This window comes from Carya illinoinensis, chromosome 1 (genome assembly GCF_018687715.1).
Source record: "Carya illinoinensis cultivar Pawnee chromosome 1, C.illinoinensisPawnee_v1, whole genome shotgun sequence".
NCBI lineage: Eukaryota > Viridiplantae > Streptophyta > Magnoliopsida > Fagales > Juglandaceae > Carya > Carya illinoinensis.
The window spans coordinates 40,148,808-40,168,322 of NC_056752.1; the positions used below are offsets into that span (position 1 = coordinate 40,148,808).

A 19,515-nucleotide genomic window follows, 5' to 3' on the forward strand; every position below is an offset into this window, starting at 1 on the left:
GATTTTAAAAGGACAAGACGAATCACTCACGCACCTCATTCCCTCCCGTTATAAAAAATACACAGCAGGAAAGCCCAAAAACACACTTCCTAAACTCACGAAACCTCCCGCTCACAGAATGATTGAAGAGAGACAAGGCGGTGCACCCCACGGCGTCTTACTGGCCGTGGTGGTGGCTCTTGTGCTTGTGGTGCCGTCCCTCGTTGGTGACCAAGGTGAGGCCATCACAGCTGCCATTGCCGAGCTACTGAGCCCTGTGGGACTTCTGCTCCTCCCAATCTTCCTCCTCCTCACCATCCAGTTCCTCTCCTCCGAGCGTGGCTCTTTCATCTCTAGCATGTTCTCGACCGGAGAGCCCGACACCATCCACAGGGTTAGCGGCTCTCCGGTGGGAGTCGCACTTGTTCTGATCATCATTTTGTTCCTCCTCTACAATCGCGTATCGATCTTCGGTGGTGGCGATGATTCCGGTGAATAGCAACACGTACGTTTGTGTGGATCTGGGTTTTTTCGAAGCTTATTTGATCTCTCTCCTTGGCTTTTGGTTTTTGACTTCTGTACATTGGTGGTATTGATACAGTACTTTACGTACGTAGAGTTAATTCGTGTTCGATGGTATTGCGGTCATTTGACTATAGTGGAGTTTGAGAGCTTTGATTTGTGATACTGTAATTACCCTGAATGCACCTGTTTAAATGCAGTATTGTTTTTAATTTTAATTTTAATCTAATATATAATGATGAGTGGAGGACATTATCGCCTTTTCGAGGAGGCGTTCGAAAGTTAATTGTTGCAGGGCTGAATGTGAAATGACATCTGGGGGTCAGCGGTAGGGGCCTGGGGGCGCGGGTGTCTCTGGTGGCTGTGTCTCCCTCTTGTCCCCTTCTCTCTCATTACTTTTTGTCGTTTGTTGGGGTTCTTTTCGTGGCTTTTCTTGGCTCTGTTCGGCATGCCGTCTTGTTTGAGAAATGCATGCCGATTTAAATTATTTTGAAATCTATTAAATTAATTGAAGATAATAAACTTTTAAATAAAATAAATTGCGAATCTAGACCCTACAATTTTAGACTTGTGACTAACATTATTTTAAAATAAAAAATTTTCTTTGTTTATTTAAAAATACTTTGTTTTACCTTTTAGATGAGATTTAAATTTTGGAGATGAAATTTGATAATTTTATATAAATTAAATAAAGTATTGTTATTATTTTAACTTTTACAAAATTAAATTAAAATTTAAAAATATTAAATTATTTATTATATTTTATATAAAAATTTTAAAAAATTATAATGAGGATAGGAGATTAGAAAAGATTTTAAAATTCAAACGAGACCAAAAAGTTATCTTTTATTTATTTTTAATAAACTCTACTAATGATATAAAATCACTGCTGATCTCCTACTATTGAAAGAATATTCTTTTAATTAATTATGAGTCGGGCTATTGCTTCCCAGAGTATGAGCTGGGTGGGGGTGTCAGACCTTCTTCTTCTTCTTTTTATTTTAAATTTTATTTTTACACTTTTATAATATATTTAAATATTTTTAAAAAATAAAAAATATTAATATATTTAAAATTACTGTCTTAATCAATAAATACATAAATAAATAAATTTACTGGGCATTATACTTAAACGGTATTGCCCAAGCGGCATAGTAGCATTAAGCATTAATTATATTACAACTCTTTTATAATATATTAATGAAAATGTTAAATTTTTCTTGATCATTGATCTTTTCATTTTCAGAGTTGTATAGCTATAAAGAGATTTTACAAGAATAAATATATAAATTAGTATAGATTTATAAAATATATTATATCTATTTTATAATAAAAATAATTTTATAATTTAATGTATTTCATCAAAAAAATTATTTTTTTTGAAATTTATTTATGATTAAAATATTTTGTTACATTTTATATAATTTTTGTTAATATTATAAAATAGTTGTATAGCTGTCGTTACCTATTATCTCCTTTGACCTTATTCGGATGCCAAACACGTGAAGGGGGAGCATTTTCTCCTAACAAATTTGGTTGAGATCATAGATCAGGTCATCGTGGGAAGTGGGTTAGGTTCATTAGATGCTGGAATTTGAGTCAGCAAATGCCAACTTTGACATCTTTTAGTTTGTCACTTCACGAGGCAGAGGATGCTAGCTATCTTCTGCAGAGATCCCATTCAGACAACTTGTCTTAAAATAATGATCCCCTAATCACTTCTAAAATATAGTGACTAGAATACCTTATATTTCCCATCAAGTGAACACTATTTATTTCAGATAAAATGAAGGTGATTTCTGATTCAATTAAATAATATCAAACACTGAGTGTTTAATTGAGACCGGTTAAATAAGATTTATTTCAAGGTATTTTGTAAGATTCAGAGCTGGTTTAAATTTAAAAAGTGTTCTCCATCTCATCTCATCATTATAACTTTTTTAAATTTTTATATAAAATATAATAAATAATTTAATTTTTTCAAATCTAAAACAAAATTAATATTAAAAAATATATATTCTAATAATATTTTATTCAAATTTTAACTTTTATCTCAATCAATTTCATCATATCTCGTGAAAAAACAAACGAGGCTAAGAGTGATGTAGGCACGTTCTTGCTTCTACATTAATAGACATAACATGATCTTTGCTGTATTTTTCAATTATATATTAATGTCTGGGAGATCTACATGCATAACATTAAATGAAATTGAACATACATTGTCCCTCTCTCCCTCTCTTACCCAAATCTACGTCCAAAGAGCAAGAGAAACTTGAGATATCAAATACGCACCCGAAACCTCTGTACGCTTTGTAGGGGTAGCGCGTTTTAAGCTATGCAACTACGAAGAAAAATTCAATTTATCATCTATTTAACTATTATTATTTCATCATATCCTAGTGTCACATCATATAATCATCAGATAAATAAAAAAGATTAAATAATCTTTCAATCATTTGACGCTATAATGGTTAATAAGATGAATATCATTACCCTCCAACAAAAAATATTTGATACCATGAGGGGCTGGGAAATACAAGAAGAAACTTGCCAACATTAAAACAAATTTTCAACTTCCATCATTCTTTAGATCTTTTCCCAGGCTGCTAAGAATCTGCAATTCTCACATTATACAACCGCATCATACTACCCAAAAAGCAGAGTTTCACTGCAGGCTTAGGGATGTTGAAGATCCCATCAATCACAGACCACCATGCAAATTGCAAACCAGGCCATCGACAGTCTGTTTTGAAATGAAGAGGGAAATCTCAGTCACGTCCGCTGAACTCAATCCCAAACTTAACCTCATCCACCAGCTATTATTCATCATACTATTATAGAAGATCTCTCATATTCTAGGCATATACCCTGATAAGCTGAGAAAGAGAAATTGCAATTTCAATTGGTGTTTCTGAACTCATAGCTACAAGCAAAGAAATTGACTTGCAGAAGCACACAGGCAATCCAATATTTATGGAGGTAATATGATATTGTTACACTATCATTCTAATTTTCTTCAGCTCCCCAGAGCCTCTCACGTTCCAGGATTCATAAGATAATCATGTTAAGGAAATGTCACCAGAATTTAACTCAACTGAGATATGCATAACTAATACCATATAAAAAATAATCACCAAAATTTACCTCAACCAAGATATGCATAAATAACACCATATAAAAAATAATAACCAAGAAAAACATGGTAATATATAGCTATTGGCCATCTAGCAAAGAGAGCACTTCAGTTTACCTTCATGTAAATCCTAAGTTATGCAGCTTATCGCAGTGAGGAGTTGGCAGATTCTTATTCCATTGACGCCTCTGGAGCTCTATGTGACAGTAGCGCCAAAGCATATTTTTGTAATCCTTGATCACATTGTCCTCGATGTTGGCTCGAACCTGACTTCCAAGAGGATAATTCTTTTCAAACACCGATGATTTAACATAAAACTCCACTCCATAATTCTCAGTCATCTTAGGAATTTGGTAGGAGTGATTCTTATGCAAAGAATAGTCGGGCTCTGAGAAGGGCAGATAAGCCAGCAAGAAAATTATCAGAAACGGTAATAATTGAAGAAGTACTATAAAACTAGGTCCTCTATGAACATCCTCCCTCTGATGATTGTTCATCCCCCTGGTCCTATAAACACGGCTTGCTCGAAACATGTCTCCTTGACCAAAAAAGGCCCTGAATATCTCATCAGCATCAATATCATCATCAAATATGTCATTCCCTGTTCTCCTCCTCCTCCGCCTAACATTGTGCTGTTGGTTGTGCTCAAATTCCTCCACCAAACCTGTTTGATCATACTGTCTCCTGGAATCATCATCACTTAAACACTTGAAGGCCTTGCTTACTTTCTTAAATGCCTCTTCTGAACCTGGAGCTTTATTCTTATCAGGATGAACTTTCAGCGACAATTTTCTATATGCCCTCCTTATTTCCTCAACTGAACAATTCTTTTCAACTCCAAGAATGTCGTAATAATCCTTATTCCTCTTAATCTGCCTGACCAATTTGACGTGTTCTTCAGTGCAATTACGCTCTCCATTTAATCCACCACCAGACTTTAATGGACCAGGTTCATTCTTACTCCCACTGACAAATTCTCCGTTGATTGAAGAAACAGAAGACTTCGAATCAAGTTTCTCACATGCAGCCACAAGTTCATCGGCTTGCAAATTATGGTCTAGGCGTTGGGCAATTTTAATAAATTTCAAGGCACGCTCTTTATTACCGGAGGCAATTGCTTCTTCCGCAATGCGAACACATCTTAACGCTTCATCCTTATTACCATCCATTATCAAATATGAACTTCAAAACCAACAAACTGAGTCGACCAAAATCGCCAGAACTGAATCCCAAAACTTCCCAACACCAAAATTCACAATCCCAATTCCCAAGAAAATGAATCTCAAAATCGGTAATTCCGGTTCAACAAATCCAATTAAATCCAACTCCAAAAATTCCAAGCAACAAAATTGATAACCCACCCAAAAAATAGAAAAATACAATTCCCACTCCCAAAAATCACAATCCCGAGATCAGGATTCCAATCAAGTGAATCTCAAGACTTAGAGCTCTCAACAGAAATAAGTTCTAGGTTTTTTGAAATCCTAGGCCTTGATTTAGAGATCACCTAGTAGATATAAGGAAATGCAAGACTAGAGTTAAATATACCGGATCTGAGAGGTTGAACAGTACCGGAGAGATAGTATAGACTTGCTTGGGACAGGGATCGAAACCTGAGGGTCAGTGCCCAGGCCGTCTACGCCGACGCAAAGTTTGCTCGTTACTTTGGTATCGGCTTTCCAAACATGAACGAAAACGTCGTATCGGCCAAGCTCCGAGACTATATGATTTGGAGTTATTGGCCCATAAAAAATCATACAATTTAATCCTATTTTATCTAATTATTATAATTTTTTTAAATTTTTATATAAAATATAATAAATAATTTAATTTTTTCAAATTTTAATATAAAATTAATATTAAAAATTTATATTATAATAATATTTTATTCAATACTATTTAAAATATTTTATCTCATCTCTTCTGAACTACATAACCAAATGAGACCTAAGACTATCAGTTTGGATCGAAAAAACCGATTGGATTAGATCAATAATCTTATTAACCGGTTTGAGATATGATTATTTTGACTGGATCAAATGAGACCACCCAATGTGTATATATATAATATATTATTTTATATAGTAATTATATAAATTAATTATTTAATTTTTATCTAAAGAATCACTAATGATCATGTATATAATAAAATTATTTAATAATTATTAACTATATATAAAATATTAAAGAGAAGGTTTAATTTTAATTTTCTTAATTTAATTAATTTTTTTATATTAACTTTATTGTAAAAAAATAAAAAATAAAAAGAAGAAAATAATGTTCATAGACCGAATAAATCGACTAGACTAATAACTAATAATCTAGTCTGGTAAAAATGTTAGATCAAATTTTTCGATCAGTAATCTCTCTTAAACCGAATTGGACCAGACCGATTATACAATAATATTAATGTTATTGGCTAGGTTTCCATCTCATTTTTATTGTATTAACGTGATTAGAGGGATAAATAGAGTTGATTTCAAATGAGTAGTAATTGGTTAAATTCAGTTATTTAATTTTGAGTCAAATACGAGTTGGACTCGGGCTTATCAATATAATTTATGTTTATACAAACAAATTTAAGCTTTCTTCATAAGTTGATTTTAACAAAATATATTTTTACAAGCTCATAATTGTATCCTTAAATTTTAACAAGGAAAATTATTTATATAGTCTTTAAAGTATACAAGTTCCGCACACTATCTTTAAAAAATTTTGGTATATTTTAATTCGAGATTCATTTAAAAAAATCTATTTTTTAATGATAGATCTTATTTTTTTACAAAAAAAAAATACAAGAGACTTACTTACCATAGGATTATATCTAAGCGGTAATCCTTTAACTAATAGTTTTTTTTTATATAATTTATATAAATATGTTAATGATGATATTCAAATAGCTTAAGCAACAAGCATGATATGCTAGTTAAACAAAAGTAAGATGCATGATATTAGCAATATATTTTTCTCTATGCTTTTACTTATAAAAAAATATTTTCCTTTTTGCTTTTATATAATTAAAAAGAGTGCAATAAAATATAATTTAAATAATTAAATCTAACAATTTGTTTTTTCGGTTTAGCTTTTGAAACAAGTTATTTTTTATGATAGATTCATTTTGATTACTTTGTTCAGTTGTTGGGAAAACCGAGAGTCCTTTATAGGGACAAAGTCCCACCTCGACGGAAACGTAGGAAAGTAGAAGATTACAAGAAGCTCGGATTATTCTAACCCAACTAAATAATGGAGGATAAAGGATCTGAGTTCATTTAAAGCAAGATCTAAAATTTATAAACTTGGATTGGGAGGGGTGCGCCGGGCCCGTGCAGTAGTGCAGCGCATGGGCGACGCTCGAAGGCCCCAGCAGCAAGCTGCTGTAGCGGACCTTCCCCCTCAAAAAATTAATTTAATATCGTGTGGCCCATTGGACCACGTATCAGATATTAAACTGATAAGAACAGATACTACACTTGATCTTAGCCAAAAGGCCGAGAAAGGTATGCTTTGCCATATATGTTGGTTCTCCTTTTGTAGATCGCCTCTGGCTCCTTAGTCTCTCACTTAATCCGTGTGGGATTAACAAAAACTGGAGATTTATCGTAAAACGTCTAAGTGGCAAGCCATTCATGGGGTCTGCGAGACTGCGTCGGCATTTGTGGCGGGCAAGGTTTCCCGTCAAATAATGTCAATTCTTTTCTGATCGAACAAACTTTTAAAGATCGAACAAAGTGTTACATGTTCTACAAAAATGTTGGAATGTTCTATCTCGAAAAAGAAAGTTGAATGTGAACGTTTACATTGAAGTAGAAATGAGAAACGAATAGCCCTTATCTTTGAGCTTATACATTGGCTTCTTGATGGGAAATTGTGTTATTAGAGGCATCAGTTTTCTTCATCAGAATCAAAAGATTGTCTTTTCCTCAAAGATTCTAATACATCTAAAGGACGATCGCATTGTGAAGTGCTCCTGGCGTTACAAGACTTGAGCTTAGGCACGCTTAAGGAACTAAGTGGCGGTGTGGATGCTCCCTTGTTCACTTCACTTAGCACAGAACGAGCTGTGGCCATAGCTGCTGCATCTGCCATTGCTGAGGCCAGTTTTGAATCATTTTTCAGCTTATCCTGGGCATGTTTTCTACTCGCAGCCTTGGAAACATCAGGTGACTGATAGCTACTTGATTTTTGCATCTTGGCAACTGCCTCAGCAGCTGTAGATTTGGTCTTTGCTGCATCATACTTTTGCATGTCATAAATGAGTTCTTTTTGAAGTTGCTGATCAGCAACCAATATTTCATCAATCTCATTCTTGTAGTCCTTGAGAAGGATTCTGAGGCATTCCATGAGAGAGCCCACGAGGGGACTGTTCTTGCTTTCTAATAGACGTTTCAGCTCTATAAAGATGGGAATTGTATTTTGGATAAGGCCCTTTCTGACTGCTTGATTTATAGCCCTTCCTCTAGCAGCAGTGGCAGGGGCACCATCTGCGCCTTCTTCATCAATGTCTGCTGGGTCAGATGATGCTCCACGGTTGGATGGAATTCGGATTTCTTTGCAGGCGAGAATTCGGAAAGCATCCTGCTCCCTCCATTAAAATGCAGGTTTAAAATTAAAACTTGATTAATAAACACTGAGACCTTGATAATTAGCTAGGATCTCCCAACCAAACACCAACAACCACCCCCCCCCCCCCACCCAAAAAAAAAAATCTGGATATATCCCTTACTAGAAAATTCTTTTCTTTTCTTTTTTTAATTTTTAAAGATAGTCAAAATGAAAGTTGTTGTCTCTAATTTTTGGACAAGCAAGAAGAATTTCAGATCTACAAATTCACTGAAAGTTGATGGCAGTGAACCTCTATGTTAATATTTATCAAGCTTTCATGATTGAAAAGGAACTGAATCCCTTTGGTTGGCTAATTACGAACTTGCTATTAACAAACCTCTCTAAGTAATGACGATAACATCAATGTCACCGAAGACCAAGCCAAGACATCCTCCAAAAATCATGACAGAGCATCCAAGGATCAAGCCATATCTGCACAACATGATATTCAGCTGAATATCAAGCCTCCATGATTCATGGAGTTGACCCATTAATGGTCATCCTATCCTGTTTTATTTCTGTAATTATGTTGTACATCTTGTGTGTAATACTGACTGTAAACGTAAAGATGTGCGAGCAATAATATCAAGTTATTCAATATTTCTTTAATACGGAAGCACATCATATATGGCAGGCTTGCAGTCATCCAGGTACCATATTCCATGATAAGAACATGGATAAACTCACGCAACACACATACGGAAAGTATTTTTAAATATTTGAGATCACTACCTGCAGAACAGACTGGCCGGTAGCTTCTTCTATGTTGAGCATGCCATCAGATGCTGCAGCAAGAATCTCTGCACATAACTTTGCAAATGTAGCTAAAAGGTGCTCTGGAGCCATTTGTTTCAGCAGAGAAATATAAATGTGCATTCTTTTAGATCTCGAATTCTCATCATTACCCCTGTAAACAATGTATACTAGTTACGTACAGCATCTCGATTGCAGAACAATTTCTATTTTTGCTGAATATAGGATATATCCACCTGATGGAGAAAAGTCGGCTCTCTTGTGAACCCTTAGAACCACTATGTCCATTATGAGCATGGTAGTCATTCAGAATGAAAATGGCTTCCACGAAACTGTTGTAAGCTAGAAGAGGTGCCTTGACTGCAAGCACGTTATAAATTCAAGTCAATGCCAACAACAAAAGCATTACCAGCTTCAATGACTGCAAATATAATTACTGTGAGAACCCTGCCACCTTTTAAAATACTCCCAAAAAGGTAGTCAGCAAGTTGTCTGATCTTTTCTGATTCATCAACGAGTGACAAAAGAAATCGCAAGAATAACACTCCTCTCCACTTCACATAGTCCCTCTGAGGATGGGAATCGGAATCAAGTCAATATTCTCCAGGGTTACTAAGTATTGAAATGGGAACATACAAATAACATCCAGATGACAAAATACCAAAACAAAACTGTACCTGCAATAATCTTGAGAGCAATATAAATGTCTGCCTTCTCACCAGTTCACATGGGTCACAGAGACACTTTGTGATCTTTGCTATATAACTGTTGACTTTCAAGACAATTCATTAGAAACTTAGGATAAGAAAAAGATTAACCAAATTCGCTCCTTCTATCTCCTCTCAATATTTAGTTTAACTATTGGAAATTCTTCATATGCATATCATTTACGATGATCTTTTACAGGTCTTACCAATCAACTAGAGCGGTATACCGAATGCAAAAATCTGCCATCATCACTACAAGATTGTTGCGAAGGGCAGCACACTCACTCTTTTCAAGCTTCTGGAGTAAGAAATGCAACATGAAATTTCAGCTTCAGTTGTTATTCAGAATCAATATATACTTTGGGGAGGAATAAGTGCATGCTGCAGGAGATAATAAAACACTGGAACAGGATCTATGTACAGACACACGACAATTGAACCTTTTGAAGTTTTTGCACCAAATACAGAGACGATCCTATCATTAAGATTATTGGCAAACAGGATAAAACTCATGTAATAATGTTCTTGGAAATCTGGAGGATTTTGTCACAGAAAAATGTTGACATGTTTTTAAGAAAAATCATTTTAAGACTTGGGAAAGCAGTGGTGCTAACTCAATTACCATACTTGCACAAAAAGAGGAATATAATCCTTAGCAAGTTTCCCATCTGCAAGGCAAATCTTCCCCATTGTCAACCAAGCTTGAATGTATAAAGAAGGTGCAGCTTGCTCAAGTGAAACTGCAGGGCCTGGCAATTTATTCAATTTTGGATTGGAATTGCCTGAAGTTATTATGGTGTGCAATAGAGGAGTAATGGTGCTCATATCAGCAGTCGGACAAACAATAACCATAGATCCAATAGTATAAACGGCCGTGACTGCTTCTGAGAGTAACCTGGACATGACTGCTGCTCTCTTGCCTTTTCTACTGGGTGGTGTAAAGAAGCTGCTGTGCTTGGTCACTTCTGAAACCTCCAAAATGTACTTTTCTAAAATCTGTGAAGCCTTCAAGAGAAGCTGGTGTACCCATTTCATAACAAGTGTATCAGCCTCCTCAGGACTTGAAGCCTTCTGCTTACACAATGTCCTAAGTGCTTTTACATGAGCATTAATCTGCCATCACATATGCCAATTAATTATACATACAGGGTTCAAGACAATCGAGCAATATAGGAAAAAACTATGGTCTTCCTGTAACCCAAAATACAGCCAGAAAAGAGACATTGGTTAGAAAAATGTTTTTTTTTTTTTTTATAGGTAATAAGTTATTTTATCGATATAAAGATGGGCATAGCCCACATTGGTTAGAAAAATGTATGAGCAAAATATAGCAAGGGTATGTCCTTCAATCCACCAGAGCGACATATGAGCTAAAACATATGATCGACACCTGATGTTCCATAAAATATATCGAGCATGACCAGGGTGAGATGGGTATATTCATGGGAGTACTTTTACCATCAAGCTGTAAAAATGGCCAACTTATAGCCCTATAGAGCATTTGACAAGAAAACAAAAGAATCCTCACTGCAATTAAACACACTCATATCAAGTAAGAGATACCTCGGTTGAATGCATGTTGAACACTTCAATTCGTTTAAGCAAGTTATGAGCCAAATCTGCGGCAGGTTCTGTAGGCAGCTCCACAGAAACATTAGAGATTGTTTGCAAAAGGAAAACACGATCCCCAGCCCAAGCAACAGAATTGGATTTCATGCTCTCTTCCTCTTCATCTGCATCTCCTTGTGTATGGGGACTTTTAATCCCGCCTCTTGGTCCATGCTTGTCAAGGAGCTGCCAATGATGGTGGAGGAACTCCCAGTCCACTGCTTTTGAAAGGTATGCTGATACCTCAGATAGAAGAAGCCAAGCACCCGGTGGTGCTGTCCACTTCTCTATCGGCATAGATTCCCTTAACCAGAGAGACTCAGATGCCCTAATAATATTCTGAAGTGCAATAACAATCTTGTGCTTAAGCCGTTTCTTCTTACCCAAGCTTGCACAAATTTTCTTCACCCAAGGTGTCACCTCTCCATTGCAAATCTCTCTCAAGAGACCCAAAACTCCAGGGAACAACCACTCCAGTTCCTGTTCTAAACCTTTTGTTTCGAGGCTTGGATCACAGAAAAGGGATCCCTTTTGGGGAGAACTAGTTGATCCAGCTCTAGATATTCGGTCAAGTACCAATTCTAGAAACAAGTTCTCACACTCTTCTTGAATGCTAGATTCATTATCAGTTATTAAACGTGGAACCGAATGAAGCCACTCACTAGTCACACTTCCATCCGAGAATCTTCTGAAAGCCTACGAAGTCAGTGCAGATTTCACCATAAATTCGAAATATAGGAGTGAGGACATATACAAGCAGATGCAAATAAAACGTGAAGAAAAATATATATTTTCATTTTGTTGGCACCGGGTGTCAGGACAATATCCCAATTAATTCCTGGAAAAAAAATCAGAAAATATTATTTCACGCTATTAGAAAACCCATAATGAAAGCCCACTGAAGGCATGAAAGCCCAAATTTTAGCCTCGTAAGTTCACAATGCATATAGTGAGGCCATAATAACATCCATCCATATGTAATAGAGATGGTCAAAAGAATCATCGCTATCAACACAGTTACAAGAAACTGATATAAAATAGTTTTTGAATAAGAAACTTGTGTTTCGGGTGGTCGATACTAGAGGCCTATTACAAGGAATAAACAAGCTCACATTGAGGCAGTTCAACTCTAATATATGTGTTGGAATGCTGATAAGTGTCCAAAAGCATAGGCTATCACAACTATGTAATAGTGACAAACCAATCAAAAATCATATACCAATCATACCAAGTAACAAAAACCATCGAATGAGAAAACAGTAGACGAAGCAAAAGCAGTAAATTTACCTCTGAGAGAGCTGAAATCGCCGCTTTCCTTATGCTAACAAGAGGATCCGAGCAAGACATGCCCATGGTCTTGAGCACAATTTCATCGAGGGCACCATCTAGAAGGGCAGTCAACTTGGAAATCAGAAGAAGCGCAGCCTTCCTGACTGCTGCCTTCTCATCCATACACCTTTTCCTCAAAAGATCGTTCATACCACCTTCCACCCTTTGCACACCCGCATTGCCAAACCCCATAACTTCTTTCAACACAGCCCGGCTCCTGTTGTCACCTGCCAAAAACCCAACCAGCTGCGCCAAGTTTGACAAGGCCCGAGCACGAATTCCAGCATTCACATCGGAACAACGTAAGATCACGGCCTCCATACACCTCAAACCCCATGAATCCTTCACTTCAATGTCCAAATCCACACCGAATGGATCCCTCAAAGTCATCATAAGCATCAAAATAAGGTCAACCGCCAGCAGCCTAAGGTTAGCCTTTCCTTGTGTCATCTTCACCACATACTTCACAAACCCAATTTGATCATTGAATTCCATAACCTTAACAATCTCCATTATGGATTCCACAGCTAGAGCCCGAGGCTCAGACTTCTCCGGCGCCTTCTGTGCCAAATACCTCGGAAGATTCACGACCGCTTTCTTCACTCCCTCAGGACGCTTCACTAAATCCGTCATCTGATTCATTATAAACCCCAAAGCAAACATCCGTGCCTGAGTTTTAAGCCGAAGAATTAACGGTGACAATGACTTCAACACCTCGGCCGCTGTATCCGCCGGTTCCCCATGCTCCGGCCTTAAAACTTCACTCAAGATCCGCGAGCACAAATCTTTTAGTCGGTTATAAGCACCGGAATTATCACAGATCTCAACCGCCATTACTGGAACCTCGGCCACGGTTTGGACTAAAGACTTCAAACTATCCGGAAACCGGTCCAAGTGAATCAAACCCATTGCCAATTCCAACCTTTCGAGCACAGGAAATAAAGCTCTCACATCGAATTCACCCTCTTCGTTATCACTCCTGTCAGTGTACGAATTTCTGGCAGTATTCCTCAATCCCTTGCCTCGCTTGCCACCGCCCTTCCTCTTCCTATTAGCCGCAGCGTGGGACCCCTCGATATCGGGCGGTGGGACCTGTGGCCGACGCTTGAGAGACCGGCGGATAGAGTGAAGGAGAGATAGAAACGCCATTGGAGCAAAAAGAGTGAAAACAGGGGCATTCGGTGAGAGAAGCAGCGAGAGGTAGACCTTGGAGGCCAAGAGGGACAGATGGATGGGGCCCGAGTCCATGGCGGAGGCTATCGGAGGGACGAGGTGGTTGGGAGAGAGCGATTTGGACGCAAGGTCGTCGTAGAGGCGGTCCAGGAGTTCGGAATCATTGGAATCGAGGGTCTGGTCAAGGAGGGTTTGGAGGTCTAAGAGCGCGGGTTCGGACAGCGGTTGGGGTTGGGACTGTGGATTTGTGGGATTGTCCAAGTACCGGATCTCTTCGAGCTCCGTGATGATCCGGGATGTCGACTCCTCCATAGATGTGGCAGTGAAGGTCTTACTCTTGTCGCCACGAAGATCTCATTGTATAATCTTTCTCAGCTTCATGTTTCCACACCGAAGGCTTTAAATTTTCGTCGTCCCGCCTAAAGGGATTCTTTTCAATTTGAGACGAGAGAGGAGATGATGTTAAATTAAATATAAAAGTTAAATAAAATATTATTATTATTTTAATATTTTAATATTTTAAACTATTTATTATTTTTTATGTAAAATTTTAAAAAAATTATAATGATGAGATAAGATGAGTGAGATCACCTCTCAATCTAAACAATACCTTATTCTACTCAAAAAGTATCCCGAATGTGTGTCCCAATTTCTCTTTTTTTTTTATTTAATGATTAAAAAAGTATTTTTAAATAATGTTGTGATTTTTTTATTTTTTTTAAATGTTTATAATGATTAAAAAATGTATACAAAAAAGAAAAAAAATGAAATGAAATGCACAATTCGACTTACTTTTTGGGGAGATCCTTATGTGACTGTAAAATTACTCTTCGAATTTTAACAAATGTTGGGAAATAAATAAATGAAGATGACATAACTATATATAGGTCCAAATTGATCTCTTCTAAGAGAAAATAAATATATGATTATTAATTTTAGCATTCATGATATACCTAAAAGAATTTGCCAAAATTAAGATTATAGGAAATGTTGCTTACTACACTTTCATCTCACTTCTTATCTCCTTATGATAAATAGACATTATCAACTTTTAAATTTTTTTTAAAATACAGGTAAAGAATGATCTGAGGGTGATAGAAAATGCCACGTTTAAGAGGTTTGGAGATAGATATGAAAATTTTGAGTTGAGATGAAAATTTAAAATATTCGTTTTTAGTGTTATTATTATTTTGAGATTTGAAAAGGTTGCATTGGGATTTGAAAAAGTTGAATTGTTTATTATATTTTGTATGAAAATTTGAGAAAATTGTAATGATGAGATGAGAATTTTAAATTTGAGTTGAGATTTTTGAATTACCAAACCTGCTCCGGTGTGAATTGTGATACTTACATTTTATCATTAGATACAATGTCAATTAAAAATTTGATGATTACGTGAATAATTTTAATTATGTGACATATTATAATAACATGGAGTATTACGTTGCCAATATTGTAGGTGTTGTTTAGATAATGAGTTGAGATTAAAGTTAAAAGTTATATGAAATATTGTTAGAATATTATTTTTTAATATTATTATTATTTTGAGATTTGAAAAAATTAAATTGTTTATTATATTTTGTGTGAAAATTTTAAAAAAATTGTAATGATGAAATGAATTAGTTTAAAATATCAATTCCTCTAGTATTGCTCCCAATCAAATAGATTCAAGAAAAACTCCTTATCGTCAGGAACAAATCTACACACAGCTCGAATGGGAAACTCCTAACGAGTAATCTCATCAACAAGAATTCTCAACTATGACCAAACACAAGAAAAAAAAAACTTTTAAACTAGTCATTAATACAAGAAAAAAAGGATTCTAGGCAGGCTACCTAGTATTTAGTAAGGGAGAATAAGCTACATAGATAGACGTCGTGGAACCGTATCCCATACTTAAAAAAAAAAAAAAAAAAACTCCCCAACAATCAGGTCAGGATAATCCTTGTCGTCGGCTCCCAAGACCAAGTGCAATACAATGCAACATGACAAAATGATCCTCCAGGTGTTGGAATGAAGTTGTGAGGGAGCATAGGCGAAATAATCCAAAATGTCCCAAACGAGATAGCAAAAAGTAAGCCATAGTCTGTTCAAGAATATAGAGGGATACAATGTAACCTTTTCAATGTATCCCTCCAAATCAACAGTTTTGCAAAAAGCTTCGGGCACTTCCAAGACAGCCGAAAAGAGAACACTGTAAGAATTCCTCACTGCATCTAGGTTCATCTGAGTAGTTGCTATAGACCGGTGGTATCCCTCGAAATAGGGAGGACTATCCTGGCTTGAAGTCCCAGGTTCCTTAGAAGACCCCTCAGTATGTGTTGAACGCTAACCATAGGACGAGCAAAGAGAAGTGTTATTAGGCACCATCAACAACAACAGAGAAAAGTAAGAGAAGAAATATTAAGTTTTTTTTTTTTTATATAAATAATTATTAAGAAAGAAAATGCAATAAACAACAGAGTGAACAAGCTACGAATCAAGAATTGGAAGTTAAGTAGGGAGATAATGACAGCTGGATGACTTCTAGTAGGAAAGTGATAGGTATTACATGGTATGAGATGTTGCGGACAAATCCGATGATCCTCGCCACATGAAGAGACGAGAGAGGTAGAGTCAACACATGTTACCCCAAGCACATGAATGGGTATCGTCGAAGATAATGAATGGAAAAAATAGAAAATAAATATGTGTAACTGATTCAAAGTAGGACAAGAAATAAAGTTCCCACTATACTTGTATGATAAGAATTTGCGGAATAATTGGAAGGACAACTTCATCCCCAGTTAGACTACGCCCGATCCACCTTATGGAGGCCTATAAATGGAATACCACAAGCTCATCGAATGAGATATAAGGGACCGCATCATATAACCACATGAAGATATTGACAAAATATTCGAACACTATTAATTGTGGATTAATAATGTAACCATTGAGAGAATATCGGGCCTTCCTAAAAAGGATAGGCATCCAAAATACTCACCCATGATATGTTTCCTTCTACACTTATCCAAGGTCTAATATTCAACACCTCTAAAATCATCGGAGAACATCATGCAGCTATACTATTCTTACCAATCAAGTGAGCATCTATATAATTGGCATCGACTGGTGATTCGAGGTAATTGTCACAATCCTACTGCTTGTATACTTCTTCATCCTAAATACTGATTAGGCATCAAAGGTGTTCCTAACACATTGAGCCTCTCGCTTCTTTTGGTGTAGATTGATTGAGTTTGTTGATGGTAATATGAAATACGTCCTTAACAATAAGGCTTTATGCCTAATGTTTTTTTTCGAATATTTTGCTTAAGAGAATGTGTTTTTCATGATTCCATGGGTGTTCATGCTGGAATTTAATTGAAGACTCCAAGAGTATAGATTAGTCATATAAATTAAGTATACTAGGAATGAGTATCATTCATACCTTCACGGGTCTTTGACGAACCAAACCAATATAGGGGAACAAAAAAGATGGTAAGATTTACAGGACAATATGCATGTGATTGCTAATGATTTATTTCTACAAATGTTCTTTGCTTTTTCAAAGATCGTAGTTGCTTTGTTCTTCAAATTTGTCTCCAAGATGGGTTAATTATAAATTCTCACAATCTAAGTTAATGTACGAATAAAATTTTGTCTAACTTGAAAGTCGTCTGACTCTCAGGAAAATAGAACAAAAAATATGCAAGATGGGAAGAGGTATATTTAATAATTTGTAATTATCTTAAAACTCTCTTTTACATGTGGGCAAAGCTCATCCTTAATAGGTAAACTTAATACGTGGAATGTTTATTTAATGAAGAAAAGTGTAAAATCATAATTCAAACTCAAGATTTCTATTCTAATGGCATCTGAAGTCTTTACTTATCCCAAAAATTTTAGATAGAAGAAAATGATAGATTTAATTATTTTTATTTATAATTTATCTTAATATTTTGAAGCATGACTCTCCTTAGGGGTGAAAAAAATGGTGGAGTTTCCACTCTAGAGCATAGAAGCTACACTCATTATCGTCCACAACCATCAGTATTACAGGCTTCTCCACCATCATTTCACAAACAAAAATGCTGGATGCAGTCACAATGCAGAAATGACTTGATGATATGGTAGCCTTCTTTAAGGAAACGACATCGTTTAATTTTTTCTTTTGGCCCAATAATCCCCTCCCTCCAATCCCTTAGCGATGCTTCTCTCAATTTTCTCCTTAAACTCATTTTCTCCTCAGCAGCCCGAAGCTCTTATCAGTTGTCTCTCATCTCAACCCTTCCCTTAGTAGCCGCAACCCTCTCTCGTGTAGCAATGCTGGAAGCCCTCAAAGTTGCCGTGAACCCACAACAGAACACCTCTTACGCCAATAGCCACAAAATGTCGATAGCTGTCGAGATCAAGAAAAAAGTTGTCGACTCACACATCACCACCCTCAGAGAATGCCAACAGGGGCAAACCAATGACCCGCGATAGAAGATGACTCACGGCAACTGAAAGCACCAAGAGAGCCACTGCCCAAAAATAAAGAAACCACTGCCCAACATTGCATAAGTGGTCGACCACCACTTAGTTAGCATCAGAAACTACTGACAGACTTAGATATGCGCAGTCACCATGCAAAAAAAAAAACTACCGAGAACAATAATAGATTTTTGCAACTTTGGAAACCATCGAGGAAAAAAAAAAAAACTGACAATCACCAAAATCCACAAAGTTTGCCACCACAGAAAGCAGCAACTCCCATGAATAGCAAGAAAGAACTTGCTGGAACTGGAAAAAAAAATTGTCTAAGAACAGCGATGAAAAAAAAAAAACTGAATCTGAGCTCGGTTGCAGAACGAATAGAGTAGAAGCAAGGCTAAGCTCGTTTTTTTTAAATTAAAAAAACTACTTTCTACTCTTTTTATTTTGGGGCAAAAAGGGATTTTGACAAACAAATTAATTAAAAAAGAGCTTGATGATGTGGCGACTGTAGGGCGATTTTGGGACGAATGTCCATAGAATTATTGACTACAAAATACAATTCTCTTCCCGTAGGTGTTTGAAAATGTGAAAAAATGCTTGATATGAGTAACCTTATTATGGTTACCATAGCCAATGCTTTAAGAGCACTAAGTTCTCAATCATGTGCAGATAGGGGTTGAATCACACTACATTTACATGTATAACTTGCGCCTCTTGATTGATGGTGTGGCTTGAGAATATATGAGATAGTTTTGATGGTGGTTCGAGGACAAAGCATATGATACCAACTTTGGGTAAGAGCATTCACATTTGGTGTCCTAAAATACTAGATTCTCTATAATTTAAGGTTTATTATACGGTTTTGATTAAAATACCCCTACATCTGGATCTCTATTTTAGAAAAAATATTTAGGGAATAAATAGTGATTTTTTATATTTGGAGAATTACTATTTATTCTCTAAACTATTTTTTATCAATATTTTATTCCAATACATAAAATAAATTATTTTTTCAATCATCTACAATTTCTATCATACTCATATTTGTTATAGTTTTAAATAGTAATTTTAAAAATAATTAAAATAATTAAAAAATATATAAAAAATAATTTTAAAAATACTATCATACCCATAAAAATATAATTTAAATTTTTGTTTAAAGTATTTACTAGAGTAATAGTTCAAAATATAACAAAAAAAATATTGAGTAGTTAAGTCTGTAAATAAAAGTGAGAAAAAAATAATAAA

General features: G+C 35.8%; 3 protein-coding genes and 1 non-coding gene across 6 annotated transcripts; 1 reads left to right on the top strand and 3 right to left on the bottom strand.

Annotated features, from left to right (window-relative positions):
- LOC122318740 lies at positions 1-719 on the top strand. Its single transcript, XM_043136332.1, has one exon. The coding sequence runs from the start codon at positions 119-121 to the stop codon at positions 476-478; it is 360 nt and encodes a 119-aa protein (XP_042992266.1). The 5' UTR covers positions 1-118; the 3' UTR covers positions 479-719.
- Positions 720-2,927: 2,208 nt separating this feature from the next.
- On the bottom strand, positions 2,928-5,371 carry LOC122318746 (chaperone protein dnaJ 49). The gene is made up of 2 exons (XM_043136343.1): positions 3,755-5,371; positions 2,928-3,380 (listed from the first exon to the last, which is right to left on the bottom strand). The coding sequence occupies exon 1, from the start codon at positions 4,804-4,806 to the stop codon at positions 3,757-3,759; it is 1,050 nt and encodes a 349-aa protein (XP_042992277.1). The 5' UTR covers positions 4,807-5,371; the 3' UTR covers positions 2,928-3,380; positions 3,755-3,756.
- Positions 5,372-6,942: 1,571 nt separating this feature from the next.
- On the bottom strand, positions 6,943-7,138 carry LOC122293536. Its single transcript, XR_006237299.1, has one exon. It is a non-coding gene; the product is annotated as a U2 spliceosomal RNA (small nuclear RNA).
- A 235-nt stretch (positions 7,139-7,373) lies between these two features.
- Positions 7,374-14,247, bottom strand: LOC122318754 (condensin-2 complex subunit D3). Of its 3 annotated transcripts, XM_043136366.1 has the most exons (10): positions 12,595-14,247; positions 11,263-12,003; positions 10,327-10,812; positions 9,906-9,997; positions 9,670-9,757; positions 9,447-9,561; positions 9,229-9,352; positions 8,972-9,146; positions 8,577-8,671; positions 8,073-8,212 (listed from the first exon to the last, which is right to left on the bottom strand). In XM_043136366.1, the coding sequence occupies exons 1-9, from the start codon at positions 14,119-14,121 to the stop codon at positions 8,606-8,608; spliced, it is 3,414 nt and encodes a 1,137-aa protein (XP_042992300.1). In that variant the 5' UTR covers positions 14,122-14,247; the 3' UTR covers positions 8,073-8,212; positions 8,577-8,605. The 3 variants fall into 3 exon arrangements, with proteins under 3 accessions (XP_042992289.1, XP_042992294.1, XP_042992300.1); XM_043136355.1 differs by lacking the exon at positions 8,577-8,671 and having other exon boundaries at positions 7,374-8,212; XM_043136360.1 differs by lacking the exon at positions 8,577-8,671 and having other exon boundaries at positions 8,007-8,219.
- Positions 14,248-19,515: the final 5,268 nt, after the last annotated feature.